The sequence below is a fragment of the Lichtheimia ornata genome, assembly GCF_029851405.1.
Source record: "Lichtheimia ornata isolate CBS 291.66 chromosome Unknown scaffold00068, whole genome shotgun sequence".
Classification (NCBI taxonomy): domain Eukaryota; kingdom Fungi; phylum Mucoromycota; class Mucoromycetes; order Mucorales; family Lichtheimiaceae; genus Lichtheimia; species Lichtheimia ornata.
Window position 1 is genome coordinate 1 of NW_026695388.1, and position 21,442 is coordinate 21,442.

The 21,442-nt window shown below is 43.2% G+C and overlaps 8 protein-coding genes across 8 annotated transcripts; 3 read left to right on the forward strand and 5 right to left on the reverse strand.

The window, feature by feature from the left end:
- Positions 1–2,329: 2,329 nt before the first annotated feature.
- Positions 2,330–4,255, reverse strand: O0I10_010310 (uncharacterized protein; the record flags this gene model as incomplete). The annotated part of the gene is made up of 7 exons (XM_058490292.1): positions 2,330–2,503; positions 2,573–2,712; positions 2,770–2,996; positions 3,050–3,129; positions 3,195–3,427; positions 3,499–3,763; positions 3,824–4,255. The coding sequence occupies 7 exons, from the start codon at positions 4,253–4,255 to the stop codon at positions 2,330–2,332; spliced, it is 1,551 nt and encodes a 516-aa protein (XP_058338888.1).
- A 2,016-nt stretch (positions 4,256–6,271) lies between these two features.
- O0I10_010311 (uncharacterized protein) lies at positions 6,272–7,270 on the forward strand (the record flags this gene model as incomplete). The annotated part of the gene is made up of 2 exons (XM_058490293.1): positions 6,272–6,429; positions 6,490–7,270. 2 exons carry the CDS (start codon positions 6,272–6,274, stop codon positions 7,268–7,270), a joined length of 939 nt encoding a protein of 312 aa, XP_058338889.1.
- Positions 7,271–7,370: 100 nt separating this feature from the next.
- O0I10_010312 (uncharacterized protein) lies at positions 7,371–9,656 on the reverse strand (the record flags this gene model as incomplete). Its single annotated transcript, XM_058490294.1, has 6 exons — positions 7,371–7,802; positions 7,870–7,992; positions 8,056–8,594; positions 8,658–8,774; positions 8,829–9,084; positions 9,144–9,656. 6 exons carry the CDS (start codon positions 9,654–9,656, stop codon positions 7,371–7,373), a joined length of 1,980 nt encoding a protein of 659 aa, XP_058338890.1.
- Positions 9,657–11,016: 1,360 nt separating this feature from the next.
- O0I10_010313 (uncharacterized protein) lies at positions 11,017–11,856 on the forward strand (the record flags this gene model as incomplete). The annotated part of the gene is made up of 1 exon (XM_058490295.1): positions 11,017–11,856. One exon carries the CDS (start codon positions 11,017–11,019, stop codon positions 11,854–11,856), a length of 840 nt encoding a protein of 279 aa, XP_058338891.1.
- A 2,597-nt stretch (positions 11,857–14,453) lies between these two features.
- On the reverse strand, positions 14,454–16,665 carry O0I10_010314 (uncharacterized protein; the record flags this gene model as incomplete). The annotated part of the gene is made up of 3 exons (XM_058490296.1): positions 14,454–15,902; positions 16,003–16,494; positions 16,588–16,665. The coding sequence occupies 3 exons, from the start codon at positions 16,663–16,665 to the stop codon at positions 14,454–14,456; spliced, it is 2,019 nt and encodes a 672-aa protein (XP_058338892.1).
- A 325-nt stretch (positions 16,666–16,990) lies between these two features.
- O0I10_010315 (phosphoglycerate kinase 2) lies at positions 16,991–18,556 on the reverse strand (the record flags this gene model as incomplete). The annotated part of the gene is made up of 4 exons (XM_058490297.1): positions 16,991–17,130; positions 17,313–17,670; positions 17,739–18,426; positions 18,492–18,556. 4 exons carry the CDS (start codon positions 18,554–18,556, stop codon positions 16,991–16,993), a joined length of 1,251 nt encoding a protein of 416 aa, XP_058338893.1.
- Positions 18,557–18,904: 348 nt separating this feature from the next.
- On the forward strand, positions 18,905–19,796 carry O0I10_010316 (uncharacterized protein; the record flags this gene model as incomplete). The annotated part of the gene is made up of 3 exons (XM_058490298.1): positions 18,905–18,988; positions 19,049–19,083; positions 19,151–19,796. 3 exons carry the CDS (start codon positions 18,905–18,907, stop codon positions 19,794–19,796), a joined length of 765 nt encoding a protein of 254 aa, XP_058338894.1.
- Positions 19,797–20,393: 597 nt separating this feature from the next.
- O0I10_010317 (uncharacterized protein) lies at positions 20,394–21,436 on the reverse strand (the record flags this gene model as incomplete). Its single annotated transcript, XM_058490299.1, has 6 exons — positions 20,394–20,421; positions 20,485–20,608; positions 20,667–20,856; positions 20,920–21,018; positions 21,083–21,181; positions 21,242–21,436. 6 exons carry the CDS (start codon positions 21,434–21,436, stop codon positions 20,394–20,396), a joined length of 735 nt encoding a protein of 244 aa, XP_058338895.1.
- Between the last annotated feature and the right edge of the window lie 6 nt (positions 21,437–21,442).

Consider the following 21,442-nt stretch of genomic DNA (forward strand, 5'->3'; position numbering starts at 1 on the left):
ATATGAAATAGATTCTGTCTAGAGCAACTACCCCCAGTGTAGCATCATGCTTACAAACATAAAGGTGCCTGTATCTCCGAACATTACAATGAAACGTGGGGTTTTTATCAGAGCAATGTGCTCGGCTTGGCCAACTGCACCTTGGGTGCCAGTTTCACGATCAAGCTTGCCAATCCCAGATTTCGCAATGTCGCCACCAGCCAAACTGGATCCTGGGGTCGACCTCTTGAAACTTTTTTCGACGACCAAAAAATATTTTTTGGGCTAGTTGCGACATTGAACGCGAAACTTTCACACAAGGTGCTGTTGGCCAAGCCGAGCCCATTGCTCTATTCAAAACCCCACGTTTCATTGTAAAGTTTGGAGATACAGGCACCTTTATGTTTGTAAGCGTGATGCTATATGAGAAGTGGTCTTTGTTTAATGTAAAGTAGCTGGACCCTGGCAGAGCAAAAGATGCAGAGGTACCTCTTTGTGTAACTCAGCTACTTTGCATGGCTGGAAGGATAGAAGGATGATACTGTATACTATTGACAATAGCCCATACATTGCGAGCTAACAGCCCATTCCTCCCATTCACCATTGTTGCCGAAACCAATGCATGTGAACGATTCTCCTGCTCCAGCCGAGCATTTCCATCATTCAAGTTTCTTGATCCGAGCCGATTTGACTGAGCTACGCTGGAAGAGCAAACATGAAAATCAATGAATCGCAGACCCTGCGAATGTCTCCGTCTTTCAAACTTTTGGACGCTCCCATTCCAAATTTTCAAATGAGGCGTGAGGTTTTTATTAGAAAAAGTTGATCAACATGCTCGGAGCACCCTTCTGACCAATTTTCAAGTTGGAAGCAGGCAACTTCGGGGCGGTGGGCCGTCCACTCTTATGCCCCCGCAGTTCATCGCCTCTCCTACATTTGGGCCACCCCGCATTTTAAATCTTCACAATGAAGCCTGTGGTTTTTAAATGAATAGCGTTGATCAGCATGTCCCAGAGCACCTTGTGTGAAAACTTCAGGTTCGAGAGGGGGGAATCTCAATATCAAGGTTTGATGTACAGTGTTCATGCATTTATACAGGAGGTGTCCCGCCTTTTTAATTTCCACTTCTTCCACTCCCTACAACTTCTTGTCTCTTCCTCCCATTCTCAACTGTTGGCCCATTCAAGTATACAACTACCACCTGCCAACGATTGACCTTATTCAACCCATCATGTCAATCCTGCACTTGTCTTGATCCGATTGTCTTTAACTGAATGGCAAGTCCATGGCGTGTATACAGCCTTTTTGTCACTCTACTACAACACACGAGTCTCTTGACACAACACACGCTCTTGCACACTCGTCGATCACAATCAAACGTAACAGCATTCATTCCAGCAGTTACCATTAGCAAGGTTATTGCACCATTGTATCAACAGCGTTCTTTACTTGCAGCAACCTGTTTTGCAGCCTTTTTTACGTGTACAACAGATAGCCTTTGTGTAGAAGCAGCTTTATTTACGTGTAGCAACTTTGTTCAATACATACGAATTCATATGGATATGGATATGGATATGGATATGGATATGGATATGACTTTGGTACATGGGATGGAAGGGATTGGGGTATGTACAACGCGTGGAACAAGAGTGTATCCATTGCCAACTTGACCATTATGCTTGGTGCTATTGATTATTCCATGGCAGCTACTATTATCATCGTCCTTTGTGCAACCTGACAACCAAGTACAGCCATCATCATTGTCCAATTTCATGTTTTGACACACCATCCATATTATTCCTCACCGCGCATCAAACACCATCCACATCCATCCATTCACCTTTGCACAATCCATGCTCAAAGGATAGAGAACTCTCAAACAGATGTATCCCCCCACTGGAGCAGTTTGCTGTACCCCTCAATGTATCTCCTTGTGAATGATGTTGGATTAAACGGTTACCTTGACGTATACAGGATTACGTTGGCCAACCATTTCTTGTTTAAGAGACTTTCTTTCTTCCTGAGTTGGACTTCTCCGTGTGTGTGGGTGTTGGTTCCATTGCATTATAGAAAGATAGATGCAGAGCTGTAGAAGTATATCCGCTATTATGAATGCTGTGATAAAAGGGAAAAGAATGAAAGAGAAAGGGTCTGATTGATTCATTGTGTCTTGAGCGAAGGCTGTAGATAGATGGTATCACTCATCTCGTCCCACACATTCCTTCTTGTGATTTAATCTTGTAAGATAGTTACTTTATTAACGTATGGCGGGAGGTATATACTACGAAGTGGATGTGAATGATTGTATACAATGAAATGTGGATGTAAGGTAATATTGGTGAGGATGTGATTAGAGCACCATATTATCGATCGTCATTCCGCAGAGTTCAAGTGGTTCTCTTTGATCCCTTGTAAAGGTGATGCGTATAGAACTCCAATCTTGTACGCCAGGACATTCATGGATCCGGATCGCAACTCGTCTTGGCGTGTGATACTCCTCCAATTTTGAAATCTTGCAGCTCACCTAATATAAACAACAGCCCATCTTGTCAACATTCATGTAACGTGATCCCCTCCCCCAATTTCCACCTACCCAATGGTTTGATTCTTTGGCGACTGACACGGTAAATAGGTCATCTGAATTAAGGATTTTACGTCCCAAATCAAGAATCACGCGCTTTGCTCGCATCGTGCCCACCATATCAAGTCCAACGTAATCACCAATTTGAGGATCTGTGTCATATGGTTCTAGTTAGTCAATCATTTACCATTGCATAAAAGGATACATACAGTGATATGAATTCCAACATGTGCTAGCATCTTGATCAACGGCATAATGGAATGGATGAGAGAGCCATGGTTGTTGCATAGGAATGTCCATGTCGTGGTATAACGTCTCCCATTGTCGAATGCTAGTGATATCCTTGGTGCTGAATCTTCGTCCAACCAGTGCTGGATTATCTGGAATCGGGCTCAAATTGGTGGTGAACATGCATCGATCATTGCCACATGATGCCCTGAGAAATAAAAGTTAGACTCAAACATTGCTTGTTAGCATAGGATGATCTACCTAGCATCACGTTCTGTTACTGATGGTTCCACTTGTGTAGCCTCAGGATGTCGATCTTCAAGTTGTCGCAATGTATCATACTATGAGTGGGGAATTGGTTATATACATCTTGCATGATCCAGGTATCAATCATGTACTTGCTTACCATAATTTCTTGCATCCTAGGGCGGTTGCTGTATCCTTTATCAGGTTTTGGTTCACGGCCAAGTGTCAAAAGCGAGTTGGCTAGCACCCATGGATACTCATTCATGCTGATCGCAAATCGAATTTCCGGATAGTCTACGGAATCACTCTCCGAGTCATGTTGAACAAAGGCTTCGGCAGCGGAACGAGGTGCCATGGCACCATACCGGACATCAGCGTATCCTGTATGTAAATCTACACTAGCATACGTAAGGATTTGATTGATCCACCCATCCATCCATCACCTATATCCATTCCAGACTTGCCATTGTTGTTTTGGAATCGCCATTTTTGATGATCAAGATATCGAGAAGCCCGAACGTTGGCATGCAATAAATGAGGATGTCGAATGTGATTGGTATAAAGCGTATCCATGAATAAATTGAGTGCCGAATCATCTTGAAAGTAGCATGTACGATGAGTGGTATTCGTGGCGCATGTTGTGAACCGGTTGTCGTTGTGTACAATATGGAATGCAACATCGTCATCAGGCTTGGATGTCGAGCCATTGAAATTGAGATCTTGGAACAGCTACCATAATACACATCACTCAATCAGTTGTATGCCCTATGCTCTTCTATTATCGATTACCTGCAAATCAATGTTGTCGAATGGATCATCCACAATGATCTCCTTGATGAATGGATACTTCAACAAGTGCCTTACAATATGATGGATGGCCCGTGGATCAGTCGACAGGCGAGTAATGATTGCGCTGACAGGGATGAAGTGGTTATGCGATGTGGCGTCTGGCGTAAACATGCTACGTGTGTACAAGCTTTGACGCGCCAACACGCCCGTATCAGCAACCTGAACAGGCCAAGCTGGTAATGTCATGTCATCGTCAATGACATTGTCACGATTGGGAGCTGTTGAGAATGAGGAGATGCTGAAATCTTGGTCGAATAATGGATATTGAGGTCGTAGAATAGTAGCTGTGAAAATGACAAATAGAAGAGCCAAGACTAGACCCAATCGTCGTAACCCGCATATCCGTGGTAATCGACTCATCGATTCTTGCATTTGTGGATGAAAGAAGGGAAAAGGGAGTAAAAGAAAAGAGGAAGAGAGAGAGAGAAAGTTTGATTGTAAGGAGACAAGAATAAAGGGTCTGGACGTTTGATCGTCGTATGCATGTACTACAATCAAGTGAGCAAGTCCATCATGCTGGTACTCGCATCACCCAATAGAGTGCGGCAAGTGTCCCCTCTGTTTATGTGCCATTGAAGCGGCGACCACCTGTTATGGCGAAAATAAGCTGTAGCGCTACACAAGCAATTGCAACCCAGGTAAATGCTCTTTATTACTATCATTAGCCTTTTCTTTTGTCAGGGGTTGATACAATGACTTGCCCAGCATAGTGTCAAGCTGTATAGGTCATTCTACATGTAATGTACTTAACCCTTTAGCAACATCATTCATCTCTCTCAGCCCTATACTATTGATTGTTTATAACATCTCTCATCAACATGTTCTATTAATGTCACATCAATTGCTACACAGACAAATATGAGACATTTTGCATCAACCAGAATAGTAACCGTGCCCATCAATTGGCTCTCACCTGCCAAGAATAAAGACATCCAGTGATACGGCGTACCATTAACCCACAGACCTACGGATGAAGTGGGAGCACTTTGGATACAAGGCAAGCCCTGCATCTTTAATAATGGTTGCTATTGGATTGATTTGAGTTTGTTTGTATAACGTTTCTATGTAAGCATGTTGTTGCAGCAACCGCGTAAACGTTGCCATGCTACCAGATTTGATCGTATTGCCCATATACGCTGGTGTTCGACCTTCTTCACCATGATCCATGCCCTGTGGTATATTCCTCAAGCATGGTGAGTGTCACTTTGGCTTTGCAATTTGCCAATCCATGACCCCTCGAAACACATTTTATCTTATGAGAGAGAAAACTATAGCTCGCATTACATTAACTCACGCTTTGAGTGATTCGATGACGATGGGTGGTAGGCAACCAATCTTCTACACGAGCACTTTTGGATCCACTATACTACATAGGTGGTTGATGTCATGTTTCCACAGAGCTAGCAACCCCAAAAATTATCATTTGGCTTGAATTTAAGGTATCAATGGATTTGCACGCTGTAGGGTGATATCATAAAAACAACACAACAACCCACCATCATCATGCGGGTCCGCTGACAAGAATTGCATCCGATGTTTGGAATTGTTATCCAATAAGAAGCGTGCCCTATAAGCAAATTTAATGATCGCCCGCTAGCATCAGTATATGCCTGGCTCCAGCATAAAGCATATGCACCTATGCATATTGCCCACTCGGCTTGTAGATGGATACCAAACTTATTTGGGAAGGTACACACATGATGTATATCATCCTTTGTCAAGATGTCAAATAAAAAAGGGAAGCACAGTACATACGAAATACGAAGAAACAAAATCGTTGAATGTAGTAGAGTGGCCTTGTGCTGTTCACTATTTGAAATCCATAACAACAAAGAACTACGGATAATATTCGGCTTTACCAATCTTCCCCGTTCTACAAGATTACTCGTTATGGATATTGCCAGAAGAAGAGGAGAAGGAAAACTTTTTTTTCTCAACTGGCGGGGAAGCGACAAGCCAAAAGAACAATCGTTAGCCACCATGGATGAATGTTTGTTGTGGTCCCTGCATGGGTATGTGTACGTCAATTGACACTAACACGCAAACAAATAGGGGACAACTCCATTGTCATCGATGGGTATACTACGATGTGACACATTTTAGACTGTAAAACGCCCCAATGGTCTCATTTTGGAGATCGACATTTACAACCCATACCCAGGCAAATATGCACAAGCGTGTTTTTAGCATACTTGAGAGCACACAAACAAGAAAACAAGAGAGAGAGAGAAATGGATATTCACGGACCATGGTCGCACAACCGAACTCCGAGTACCTTTCCAGCGATTCTTTTCTTTCTCTGGTGTCATTTGCTGTTATTAACCGGGTTTCTTTTCTCTTTTCCTTCCCCTCCTTCTTTTGCTCGTTTGATGCCCTCCATGTCATGCCATGTTCCTTTTTCTCATTTATATACTGCATCTAATCCTCCCATCCATATGCCAAGCCGCTCACGTCGTGGTAAATTGTACCTGGCCATGTGCAGATAGTTCTCAAGTGTGCGTTGTTTCTTCAACATCTATTGAATGTCGTCCTCAACACAACTCACAGTAAGTATACTTTTTGTATCTATTGCTATTTTGATGATGAGATACTCATACCACGCCAAGATGGGTACTTAAGCAACCGAACCAGTCGCCTGTCTTTGTGGGTGAAATAGCACGTTGGCACACGCCCTGTGTCACATCTCCGAATCCGACATTACACTACCTTTCAGAGGACACAGCTCACATTAAAGACAACCAAACTATTATCCCATGGCCTCCAGCCGATACCGATCGACCTCTTGATTCACATCTCAGCGATTGTGAACCATCTACCTTTTGCGATTTGGATACAGGCATTTGCGTTGATAGGCTTGAAGAAGACGCTACTTGCGACTCGACGAATCAGTGCAACAACTCGTTATTGTGCATCCAAAACAAGTGCACCAACGTATCGTTAGATGGCAACGAGGATGATCCACCATCCAACGGCACCAACAAGGTGCACATTGCCATCATTGTTGTTGTTGTGGTAGTCGCCGTTTTGGCCATTGTATCCATTGCTGGTATTGTCTATTATCGTCGCAAAGTGCGGATGCTCAAGAGCAAAGGTGATCCAGGCGATCCATTTTCTAATACAATTACCATGCAACCCATACCATCACAACAACATCAGCATCAACAACAGCAACACCCATCTTCCTCTGCTGTTGTTCGAAACACATCTTCAGCATCATCATCGTCAGCTGCCACGTCCTCTTCAGCGACATCACCTCCTACAGCACCTGCACCTGCTATGATCATGGAACCCACACCCACGATGCAACAACAGCATCTCCATTATCAACTCCAACGTCAACATGGCACCAATGACATGACCGTTCCTCCCCCACCTTATTCCCCTTGAGATCCTTTTTAACCCAATACGCATCTCTTGTAAATAATGGAATTCTTTGTACATAAAACAAACACAAACACACATATATGCTCCTTCTCTCATTGTTCTATTATCCTTTCAAATCCAATCCACCACGATAACGGCCTATCATAATGGGCATGTCCGAGGATGAGGATGCTGTTGACACTTCTCTATCTAATGTGGGTCGGTCGTCGCCATAGTATCCATTTGAGTTCTCCTCATAACTTGTGGTGGTGGTTGATGGTTGATGTTCCAATGGGTAACGTGAGCTTTGCATGGTATCATCGGATAAGGAGGAATGGGGTCGGTGATAAGATGATGGTGATGATGAGTGATTTTGATGCTGTTTGTTGTTGTTGCTGCCACTCGTTGGTGTTGCAGATTGAGGCGCTGATGGTGGTGGAGTGATTTTGTCATTGGTAGAAGAGTAGGATACTGTTTTGGATCGTTTACGAGTGATTCCTTGTGTCAAATGCGAAAGCGATGATGATAACTTTTGAATGGATTTACGGATTCGATCCTGCAAATGCGTGTGAGTCATTTGATGATGTACTCCCTCTCTCTCCTAATTCATGCAAGTCATTTACCATCATTGTCACCGCATGGTTTACTTCATCATCCGTAACTTCCACAGCTTTGTACCGACATGGATCAGCTTCTTGCCACCATTGCTCTGGATGATCAAGATCTCCAATCACCCATGGATGATGCTACACAAGGCAAAAGTTTTAGTTTACGATGAATGAATGCATCCATTGTTCGTTCTTTCTTACCTTAACCTGCTCAAGGGTTATCCTCTTTTCTGGATCCTTGGTCAATAATCGATATAATAAATCCTTGAGTGCATCTGAAATATCAAATCCAATCTCATTTGGGTCCGGAAATTGTAATGGTTCCCTTGGGATATTGTTGAAGAGCTCAAATTCATTTGCTGCTGTAAAGGGGCACCGTCCAAAGACAAAGCAGTATAACGTGACACCGAGTGCCCATATATCAATAGCCTTCGTAATGCGATGACGGCGTCGATGGCTTGTGTTGTTGATATCACCCATATCTTCTCCCCCTGTCGAGCAAAGTTCGGGAGCGAAAAAAGCCGGTGTGCCAGCTGTTTCTGCAAGTTCTCGATCGATCTTATCACAACATCCATCTTCCTCCTCCTCCTCTTCTTCCTCCTCTCGTATCGAATGTTGATTGCCCGCCAAATGCTCATTGAGATAAGATACACCAAAATCTGAAATCTTGACCACCCGATCACGTGTCAGTAATAGATTCGCAGGCTTGATATCACGATGGATGATGCCTTGATAATGCACTAGATTTACCCACGTCAGGATCGAAATGATGCATATAGAACCCACATTTCTCGTAAACTTACGATAGTCCAGACCACTGACAACGCTGCGGAAGATGGATCGAGTCTCTTCCATAACCATTACCGGCATTTCATTTTCATCTCGCCATTGGATCTCACCTCCTTCCATGTATTCGAGAGCTATGTATGCAATTAGCCATGATGCATTCATAACATGCTACTTTGATAATTTACCCATATACAATTTGTGGCTCGCTGGATCATCCATCACTTCCAATAATCGAACAACATGTGGGTGTGCACACTTTTTCAGGATAGCAATTTCCCTTCTGATCTTTTGCTCGTTTTCTCGATATTGATCCGCCAGGCGCCTTGTAGCATTCATGTGTCCACCAGATCCATTTACATTATTACCACCACCTCCACCTCCTCGAAGCAAATTGTATCCAAGTTGCCTTTGCCGTGCTCTCTTATCAACAATCTTGATAGCCTATTATACCCATCATCAGCCACCCTATCATAGACTTGTAGTTAGCTATTATTACATACCACGAGATCATGTGATTCAATATCCTCAGCCAATTTGACCTTGCCATGTACGCCTCGACCGATTTCACGAACGATCATGTATTTGCTGTTGAGTATCTTATTGCCTGTCGTTGGATCATAATCCTTGTTGATGGTATGTGTCTCCACAACAGTGGGTGTCGTTGGGTGTTTGGAGGAAGAAGACGATGCTGCTGATGATGAAGTAGGCCGTGATAGGGAGAATTTACGTAGCCGTTGGGTGATACTCCATGGCACATTATCCGTAAAAAGATTATGCATATCCTTCTTTCTTGATGATGATGATGGCGATGATGATGACTGGTCATGGCTGGTCGATATTAAGCTATCAGCGCTTTTCCATGGTGTCAAAGAGGTGCCAGCTGTCAAATACGAGTCGTCTTTTCTGTTGGCGGAAGCGGCAGCCGCAATGGACACGCTTTGACGGCGAGGACGGCATTGTTGAATGGGAGAAGGATTACTGGAACAAGACGATGACGATGCAGGCTTTTGCATGAGGACACGGCGATTAATGAGTGGGGCTCGTGTGTGTGTGGGAGGTATGCGGGTTGTGTTGTTCAAGAAAGAGAAAAAGGAAACAAGGAAACAATCGGTGAAAGGAAATAAAACAACAACGCACCACTATTTACTGGGTTGATTAATACTCCAATTGTAGCGCCACCTTTATCACCAACGATTATAGCAACATGGATTGGTTTATGTTTCCTTGGATACATGTCGCCAAGACATCCGTATTCACACTTTTGCTACATACATCATCTACAGCAGGGTTATGGTATTCATGCAAACTGACTTTCAAATAGTAAAATGGTACAGGTCCCTTTCTCCTCTTTTCCTCCTTGATCCAAACCTTCATCCCCCATTCTTTCTATTTGCGGCGTGTTCCCCATTATGGGGATGGTTGTAAATTGAGCATCGTCTAATCATTAGTCTAGGATTAATTGCACTAAAAGGAAAGTCATTCATTTACCAGCAGCAGCACCACCACCAAATACCCAAACATCAACATGCACCGGAACCTTCCGACGACTTTGATCCCTCTCATTGGATACCCATTGGTCTTCCGATGCAAGTCGGCACATGCAAGCATATCTGCAATACCAGTAATGACGGGTCTAGGAGCTATCATACGAGCACACATGACGAGCATATGTAACAAGGTTGTCTGAGGATAGACTCTGATTGAACTTTATATAGAGATTAGACGTATTAGACCCAAAAATATATTAGTCGATCCACCCAATCCATATGCATTTATTGTTTTACATGCAATGAAGGCGCTGTTTTCGTAAATGTCATGGACAAGTGTATTCTACATACCCGCTAACTTAGCGTTGTTATTTACCATCCTCTTCATTCCATATTCAATAACATTACCACTGATAATGATACTCCTACATGTTAGGAGGAGAAAAGTAGAAACGGCCACATGTGTGATATGTAAAGCGACCTGCAAAGCGGCGTATGCAAGAAATAGCGTAGTGCATTAATGATGAAGAAGATTTATAAAGAACGTGATAGTATCTCCAATGATGAAACAGCCTAGCAACACATAAAAAGATGATCGGCAATGGTAGAACGAGTAGCATGGTGGTGGTGGTGGTGGGAAGAAGAAGAATACTACAGCAGCCCACAACAACCAACCCGAAGACCTGGCACAATGTCGTACAGATGAAGATGGCGGTGTGGATCAGGAGAAAAAAGTAAAGAAGGGTGCTTACTCCTGGATCTTGTCGAGAACAGGGTCGTCGTTCTCAAAAACGTTTTTTAATACCCCAGAGGGAGAGAAAGTATGAAACAAGTCTGTTCTCGCAGTTTCCTTTTCTTTTTCTTTTTCTTATATACAACTTTTTCAATGACATCCAGCACACATCACATGATGCGTTACGCCTCGCGTTTTATCAAACTACGCACCACTCCTTTGTGGTCTGCAACTACTACTACTACGGATGACCATCTTGAATTTATTGATCCCCGCACAGCTTCGGCTTCATCATTGTATACAGCTGATACCGATGACGAGGATGATGATGCTGCTTCACAGCTCACTTATCTTTCAGATCTCGTTCGCGAAAGTCGACTTAAGAAACGAAGGCATAACTACAACTATTGCGATGATGATGAACAACCTACATTATCATCATCATCCTTATCCTTGTCATCTCCTCAAGTCAAAAAGAAGAGACCGTTTTACGCATCTTTTGCATCCATGTCCACCCATTTGTTTCCGGTTGTTGACAAGGAAGAAGAGGAACGAAGCAAAGCAGCCACAACAAGACACAACAGCATACCAACAGCTCCTAGGATGAACATGGCATCTATGCGTACGATAAAAAGAAGCACTTACTCTACACCTCATTTACCATCAGCATTCAATCACAACAACGACCATAGCCAACAAGATGTAACAATGATGGTTGATGATGATGACTCAATTGAACCACCTTTATGTCGTCGTGTTCATTCTACACCAACCTCATCCTCATGTCTCGATTATCATGATGACGATGATTCCTCTTCCGATGACGACGAAGAAGAAATCAGGCCGTGTTCTACTGCATACCTCATCTCATTACCACCCACAGCCGCTGCAGCTGCATCTGTAGCACGGAAACGACGGTGGCAATCAAAGCAGAGATTATCATCATCACCATCATCTTTGTGTTGTAAGAGCCATTCCTTGTATCATCTCTAAATTGTGTCATGTCATACATAATATCTCTCAAAGTTGCTATTATTACATGCATGTGGGTGCGTATATATTTTTAGGAGCTAAATGTGATGGTGGTGGTGGTGTAAATGTAAGCCGACCCGATACAAGGGGACTATAGTAGTAGTAGTAGTGGAGGGTGGTATGTACGCTATTGAGAGTACACCAGGATAAAAAAAGACGGAGAAGGAGTGTATGTGTTTGAAAAGAGATGCATTGCAGGGAGTATGTGCATATGTAAGAAGGAGCTGTATGGATACTGATGCAGCATTGTTTTGTTGATGCTGGATACATTGGTCCCTTGTAACACGCGCTGCTTATCGACGACTGGTGGTCAGCACAAACATTATTATATGCACATGGGTGATCATCACCATCTTCTTTTACAATATCGGTTGTACGCACAAGGATGATCGAGTTGACAAGCATCCCTCTTCCCCGCATATGTGACAAGTCAAAAGCACAAGGTAGTAATTTTTATCAAGGATCGACGACGACGACGACATTGCTATTTCACCCTAACCTTTTGCCTCATCAACCCCTCTCCCTCTCTTCCATGTAGTGTTTGGAGGTTCCCATTGATCTCGCTTAAGGAGCAGGTGATGCGGGGCTACATGTATATATATACTCATCCGCATGGGCGTTCTTAAAGCGAAGTCATTATGCGTCGTATCCACCACGAGCGGTGCTAATCTTGCTAGGTTACAGTAGTACTCCTGTTACTTAGTAACAAGAAAAAGATCTTGCACATGGTACTTGCATATATCGAAGATGAATGACTCATTGAACAAAAAAAATGCTTACTGTACCATCCAACGTAATGTTATGCACTACTCACCATTCTCAATGCTTGTGTGACGGAAGAAACGCTTCACATCTCAGTCGTACCCAATTGCTGGGACACCTTTTCTCGCGTGGTGGTGTCTCGTTTACGTTCCACATCAACCCATTTTCCAGGTACTTACCCCGCAATGTCTTTCTCCTAACCATGGGTATGGGTCTATAGCTTCTTTTAACGTTGTACGACTTCATTTCATGGCACAATCGATGTATGGGAAAAAAGAACGTTGCTGGGTGTGGTTATGATTTACAGCTCCATGGAGGAGGATAAACGATCAGCCTTGCTTTGGTTGCCATGGCAATTGGTGTTGCTATGACACAAGATCAAAAGCGGAAGTAGAAAAGAAAAGACAAGGATCGATACGTTACAAATGGTACCATCATCATGATCCTCGGCTTTTTGGACATATGAAGCGGAAGAATCGGAAGCGAGGAGGGCAAGAGAAATGTGATCAACCGCTACTTCGGAATCCCAATGTCGCTTTTGGGCGGTGGTGGATCTTGATGTGCATATCTCGATATCATTAGATCGGTTTGCACCACGCGAGGTTTTATCCGGTCGATTCAATTCTCATTCCTCCTCCTTTTTGTACGCCTGTTAAATTAGCCGTATGCAAGATGACATTTCATATCACGACTAAAATGGATAGGGTTCATAAAAGAGGAATTCTCAGATGCATATCCATTTCTCATGATGACGACGACCATGTTATAGGCGGTGTTTAATAATGGCAGTGGTGTACGTGTATGATGAAGCCTTTTTACTTTGATAGGCAATTCTTTGTGTAGCCATCCATGACACAATGAATGAATAGTGCATGGAATAGACATCCTCACAAAGAACACGTTTACGTCTTTAATGTCTCTCCTATGTATGTATCAACGATTACTACTCATCAGTATCAATATCATGAAAAATTTTACAAGGAGCATCGGTATGGCGGGATGATGATCTTTTTTTCGCGTATTGCTTTTGTATATGCCGTGCACAGACAGTTTTGTGTTCAATCCCCCCTTTTTTATCATACCACACTTTTGGTTCTCAATGGTGGTCTCTTTTCTTTACGGATATACTTTTCGGGTTCTTTGTTTTTCTTTCGGCGCCATTAACTCATTTATTGGTTGTTATTAGCAAATATCACCCCTTGCTGACTACCATATTACACACCTCCACCTCCCCCCAAATACTGCCATCACACATGTAAATGCGTCAACTATAAACAGTAACAAGCAGGTCATGAAGTTGATGTTTATGATGGTTGTTCCATGGTCATGTGAGTCTTGTGTTAAAGGAGAAGGAGACGAATTTGGGCATTTGACAATATGTACAAGCCTCCCTGGTCCCAAGCTGTCATTGACATACACATTCGTGTACATGGCGATTAAGAAAAATCGAGTTCAAGGTGTAACAACAAGCATGTTATACAAGGCTAATGCTAAAACAGATACATCTGAACTCTTTTTTTCTTCCCACTCCCCCCATCACACTTGTCACTACAAGGCACGGATATCCAATCAATATAGTAGGTCCTGGTATCGGCTGTGCGTTATGTGATACATGTATTTGTCAGCGTATGTGTGAGAGATCAGAGAATATTTGTTCTATATGAGATGAGAATAATGGGGCTATATACGTTTGCATAAAGGAGAGGCATAAGGAAGGAAGGGGGGGTAAAGAAAAATAGTTTTGGGGCATATATAGCATACATGATGAATGTAATGTTGTTGTTGTGATGATATTACTACTCTTGGATCTTGCCTTCAGCAAGTAATTCGCGATATCGTTGAGTCTTTGCAAAGCGTGGTACCGAGTCCTGGGCCATGGTGCGGCAAACATGATCATTGACGCGGCCATACAAATGCAATAGTTTCGCCAGTGTCACCTCCTCGTGCACAACATGTATCTTGGTCGCCGATGCAATCTGCTGCACAGCACCCGAGGAGAAAGGGAGATCGGTTGTTGCCGGACCAGCCGACACCTTGAAATTGTTCTTGACAAGATGGATGATTTCTTGGTGTAAAGCATGATCAATGTTGACCTCTTCTTCAGCCGTGGATGCAAGAAATCGATCATAGATCCGATAGCATTCAATCCCCAATTCTTTGTTGCTTCCACCTTCTCGATTCCTCTTTCGCAATCCTTGATAATCCAACCAATAGTTGACATTTTCTTCACAAAACGTGGACTTCAAATATTCACGGAAATGAATTCGAAGCAAGCGATTCTGTAAGAGTTGTCGTAATCGAATCCATTGCATATCCTTCGGTTGATTGTGTGCTCCCAATGATAATAAATCCTCTTGTTCTTGATGCTCATTGTCATTGCTGCTCCTAGCACTGATACTGCCATCATCCGAACCACCGCCCTTAGCACGTAGTCGTAACAACTTGCGTGTGGTCTCATCCAATTCGTCGTCGTCATTGTTTACATCGCTGCTGTTGCCCACACTTTCGTCCGATACCGAATCAGTCGAAAATCCGAAATCATATTTGCGGTCCTTAGCATTGAGTACCAAGGGTGCGTTGTTGTTGTTGCTGTTACTACCATTTTCACCGGTGCTACTCCCCGACGATGGTGTTTGGGTGGATGATGATGTGGATTGAGATAGCTGTTGTTGTTGTTGTTGTTGCTTTTGCTGTTGTTGTTGCTTTTGCTGTTGTTGTTGCTTTTGCTGTTGTTGTTGCTTTTGCTCCTTTTCTTTCTGTTCAGCAATCGTAGCCTTGACGACCCCTGTTGGATTGGCGTGCTTTTCAGTAGGCAGCAAGCGATTTGCGTGTGATTGTTGCATTTGCACAAGTTCCGATTTGTCACTGACAGATTGATCACTGCTTGAAGCAACAGAGCTAGCCTTTTCATCCATTGAAGCCGTATTCCATTCTAGCACCTTTTGGCCGCGTTCAGTAACATAATAAAGTGTGCTTTGTGTCATTCTGAAAGAAGGCGGTGCATCGGGATCATCCGAAGGCAACTCGGGTTTGTCGGTGATCTCACAAATCCATCCATATAACACGAACTCTGCTGCAATCGCTTGTGCTTCTTCAGGTGATGCTGTTGTTGTATATTCGCATAGCCATTCAAAGCATTGATATCCATAAAAGGTGTGTTGAAAGTCGTTGGCATTTCTCTTTTTGACATTTGTCGCATGATCATCTGCAATCAATCGTTCGGTCGGTAACCATGCCATCATCGTCTATGGTAACACACCCACATTCCCGGGTTATGGGAGGACAAAAAAAGGGCGTTGTGTATGAGTATAGAGTATACTTTTACGCAATCATCCACTCTCTTACCTTGAATGCATTCGTCAAGTTGACACGACTAAAAGAAAGGCGATCATCCACACGTAACCTTTCCAATGAGAATATCTTGAAGTTGCCAATACGCGACAAGGGATCATGCATATGGCTCATGGATACATAGGCACGTTGAGCGAATTCTTGTGCTAGAAACTTGCCCTTGGGAGTGGGACGCCATATACCCTTATCCTTCATGGTACGGTTCTGTGGGTTGACAGCATCCTCGCACAAACGAGCATTGACAATGTAGGTGCCCAAGGTCTTTGCCATGTTGGGTGACATGCTGAATGTGGTTGTAGTGCGTGTTGCGACATGACGAGTTGGATCGTTGGGATCAACTGTACGAACGACGTGAGTGAACTTGAGATCGCCAAGGACTTTGACGGCTTCTTCAGTGGTGAAAGTAGAAGGATAAGTGCGGAAGAAGGAGCGATGATCGGTAAGAGGAATCTGAATTAAAAAGGCTGACCATAGGTCAAACATGTCCTGCAAGCAGCAACAGCGATGATGATCAGTTTCATTTCCATTGATACCCAAGAGAGAGGAACATTATCGAGATAGATGTCAATCATTACTAACTTTGGCATACGGTCGGCCACTCGAGGTGACGCGCATCATGGTCGTATACGTCGACGGCGATGTATTGCTGTTTGGCATCTTTTAACGTTATTGACACACACTCCAAGGGAATCTTGGGTGCTTGGTAGAGTAAAAAAAAAGAGATAGCAAATAGAGTCAAATGATAGATAAAAAAACACTAGTTTGTAGATTGGATGCCAGCAAAAGCAATAAAGTAGAGAGAAGAGAGAAGTAGGCAACCATGGGATTGGATTCCGAGAATCGTCTACGAATCTAGATTGCACGTGGGTGACTGATTCCGCTAATTTGTAGCTTTCCTCTTTGCTCTATTGGCCGCTGATGTGATACTCAATGTTTATTTGACTTCCATGCGATGACAATAATCATCATCACTTGTTTACTACTACTTTGATGACAATGCTGCTACTCCTGGAAGCTCTTTACCCTCCAATAATTCCATAGAGGCACCACCACCCGTTGAAATGTGACTAATCTTATCTTCACCTCCCCATTGCAATGCTGCGCTTGCACTATCACCTCCACCTACATAGTAGTATATCATGTGGTGAGTATAAAAAATATTAACCCCCAGTATACACAAAAGTAAGCCGATCCCCCACGCACTTGGTTGGGTCATCTCGTACGACATACCACCATTGAAGTCCCCTTTTCCTTCCTTCCCTCCCCCCAAAGAGAAAAAAAAAACATCTTCCGAAACTGCTTACCAATGATACTAGTTGCACCCTTGGCTGTTGCATCAATCACAGCTTGTAACAATGATTTTGTGCCTTTAGCAAAATTGGAAAACTCAAATACACCAGGTGGTCCATTCCAAACAATGGTCTTGGCCTTCATGATCTCGTCACGGAAGATTTGGTTGGATTGTTGGCCACAATCGAGACCTTGACAATCATCAGGAATACCATCCTTATCCGTTGCATATCCGATCTTGGCATCATTACTAAACTCGTTGGCTGTCACGTAGTCCACTGGGAACACAAGCTTAACGTTCTTTTGTTTGGCTTTATCCACAAGCTCTTTGACAATTTTGGCGCCTTCCTCGTCAAACAAAGACTTGCCAATCTAGGAAAAGTGAAGGTTGTTTGTTATTCGCCATGTACAGGCAACGAGGTAAAGAAGATTTATAATACCTTGACATGGTCCAATGTCTTTTTAAAGGTAAACGACATGCCACCACAAATAATGAGCTCATCCACCTTGTCAAGCATGTTGTTAATGAGCTGGATCTTGTCAGACACCTTGGCGCCACCAAGAATAGCAAGGAATGGTTTCTCAGGATGCTCCAACACCTTGGCAAAGTAATCGAGTTCTTTTTGCATCAAAAAGCCAGCTGCACGTTGAGGCAAGTCCACACCAACCATGGATGAATGTGCACGGTGGGCTGTGCCAAAAGCATCATTCACATACACATCAGCAAGCTTTGTCAAGCTTTGACGAAATTGCTCAACTGCTTTGGGGTCAGCTTTGATCTTTTTGCCATCCGCGTCCTTGTGTGAACCCTCTTCCTCGGCATGAAATCGTAGATTCTCCAAAAGGATAACTTGACCACCTGATGCTGATTGGCATTGCTTTTCCACCTCGGGTCCCACACAATCATGCAAAAACGTAACCGGTTTCTTGAGCAATGATTCAACTTCTTTGGCCACTGGTTCCATCGAATACTTTTTCTGTACTTGGCCATTGGGTCGACCCAAATGTGACATGAGGATCACTGCTGCTGCCCCTTGGTCCAATGCGTATTTGATAGTAGGTAGCGCTTGCACAATACGATTATTGTTGGTGATCTTGTCATCTTTGATGGGCACATTGAAATCAACTCTATTATACATGTACGTTGTTATTTATATGTCCTGCTACTACTACAAGTCGATCATAACGAGTACCTGATAAGCACACGCTTGCCTTTGAGATCAAGATCACGAATCGATAGCTTGTTGGACAATGACATGATTTCTTTGTATTACAGGAGAAAGAGAACGACCATGATGGTGAGACAAGGGTTAATGTTGAAATAAAACAACACCACACCATAAAAACCCATGACCGGAATATATAAATGGTGCTGCATTGCTCATTTTTACTATTGACATCATCACGTGGTCATCAATCTAGTGATTATAATAAAGGACATGCTTTATTTACTCTCATCGGATAGATCCTAAAAAGTAACTCATTGTTGTCTTGGAAACGGGATGGATGCTGGCTGCTATTTGGCACGTGTCCTTAACACACACGCAATCTCCGCGTCGCTTTGCTGTGCTCTTGTTCCCTATTTTCTTTGATCCACACGAACACCATGTCGAGACGAGAACACGAATCTAGGCGACCTAGTCGAGGAATGCAATCCGCCATTGGCAAAGATGGTGCAGAGAAATACAAGGCAAACTAAAGAGACATGCCTGTAATTGTGCCCGTGTGTTTACCTTGTTTTATCCATCAGGGTCTCTTTTCAGCCAACGATTGGAAGTGCGCATTGTAAGTAACACGTTGATAGTGAGACATTGGCTTCTTGGTTACTCATATACATACATACACTGAAAAGATGCGGCAATATCAACTGGGCAAGGCGCAAGACATGTAACCAATGTTCAGCTCCACAGCCAGGTTCTGAATCACAACAATCACGTCGAGAAGGTGCTGGTGGTGGATACATGGAACGTGACGAGGTGGTCGAATACAGGAGATCGAGACAAGATGATGATAGCGATGAATGGGATGAATTTGGTCGACGCAAGAAGAAGAAAACGGACGTCAAATCAGCACATGGACACAATGACAATGCATCACCCGACAAGGCAAAAACACGTGACCAAGGTGATGAGGAGGAAGATGATGATGATGATGACGATGATGGTCGTTGGAACGCATGGAATGATTTGCTCTCATCGGATGGGGAAGACGATGCATCAAAGAAGGATCGTGACGATAAACGAAGCAAACGTAGAGATGGCGATGATGATGATGATGACCGTAGATCCAACACCAGAGATCGACGACGTGATTCCAGCATTGATAGAGAAAGGAGAAGAAAAAGTGATGATAGGAGTCGACATTCCCGAGACTATGACGACAGACGACGACGACGACGTTCTTCTCGTTCAAGATCTCGATCACCCCACCGCTCTCGTTATGATCGATCATCCTCATCCCGACACCACCGAGATCAGTATGACCGCAGAAATCGGTAAATGGCGAATTCAAGGAGGGGTCTTTTCTTTAGTTTAGTTACCCTTGCTACAATCCTTTTTCTTTTTTGTACCATTTCTTTTGCTTTTAAAATACAATCAACGATGCCACTTACAGTTACCGATATATGCAAGTTTGCGTTGGGTAATCTACCTTTTGTGATCGTATAATATTGTAATGTGGGTATTGATCAATCATACGTTGCTTGATAGCTGTCATTCTTCCTCCTGTTGGCGTCTTCGCTGAACGAGGCAGGTATAAACCTCATCCACATGGTTCCCATGGTAACCATTTGATACATCATAGGCTGTTCAATCGATCTCCTCATCAACATTGGCTTAACATGCCTCGGCTATATTCCTGGTAAGAGGCCCATTTACATGCATGAATATAGCATTGCATTAACAAGCATCCAGGTATCATCCATGCAGTGATCGTTATTATATCACACTAGTAGACAATGGACCACTATGATAGACATACCTTTAAAATGTACAATGTTAAAGAAACGTTCACTCTTTTTATTCTGTTTGCTTCATGCAACTGTCAAAAGCTATGCTACATGAATCCATGTATTCAACACGCAATAGAGTATCCCATCAACCATCTGTGCCAGGATGACGTCGTCTTTGTGTAATCAATGTTAAAGATACATACAACCTTGCATTTTTGAAACAATGACCCATTTACCTTTTCATACGTGGATTGATAAGACTCATTCCTTTCCGCCTGGGCTGTAAAACGGCAGGCTGACTCACCGGCGCATGGCTAGTTGTACTTAAATCAGGCGGTGAAGGGGTATGATCAGCAACTCCTACATATTCATATGGTCCATGAGAGATGTGATCATCAATGGATTCATGCGAGCTAACCTTCAGATTGATGCTGTGTCATTACGGCCTTAAGCTTTGCATTCAAAAGCTCGTTTTGCTGTTTCAATTTAAGAGCATCAGAGTCTTCTTGAGTTAATGAGGATGGTGAAGTAGTGGATTGGTCGTCTTTGCCTGAAGATTGATGAGATGATTTTATGCTGCATCCTTCGTTTTGTACATGCTCAACTAACTATCAGGACGATGACGTTTGAATTCAAATGCAATGGTGGGTGATAGCGTATGGTATTGTTACCTTGAGAAGAAGGCTCCAAGATATGCGTCGAAACGCATCTGCATCATCCACAATCTCCAATGGTATCTCTATCTTTGTTGAACGATCGCTCACTGTAAACTAAATGGATACATGCACTTGTGTCAGCTGTTTTCCTAATTGAATGGTATCAAACAATACCTACCGTTCTGGTATCTGAAACAGCCGATCGGCCTTGAATGATGCTTTCCAAAAGCCAGCGAGTGAAATCACTTGGTGATGTAGCTGGTGGTTCACGTATTTGCTATATTACCCCCGGTATGTATGGTGAATCAATGTTGTCATCATGTTCACTTGTTCTTACCATAAGCTTTTCCAATTGCGTCTCTCCTTGATACCGCGCATAATAGTATTTGTTTTGATCCGAGAGGATGTGAAGGTGCCAGGTGGTGTCGTTGTATTGAGAGTAAATTACGTCTACGCCTGTAACGGTATAAGATAGCTGTACGATGTCGTCAAGGCGATTCCATGGTTGGGAATCTTTAGCTGAGCTCTCCATGTTATG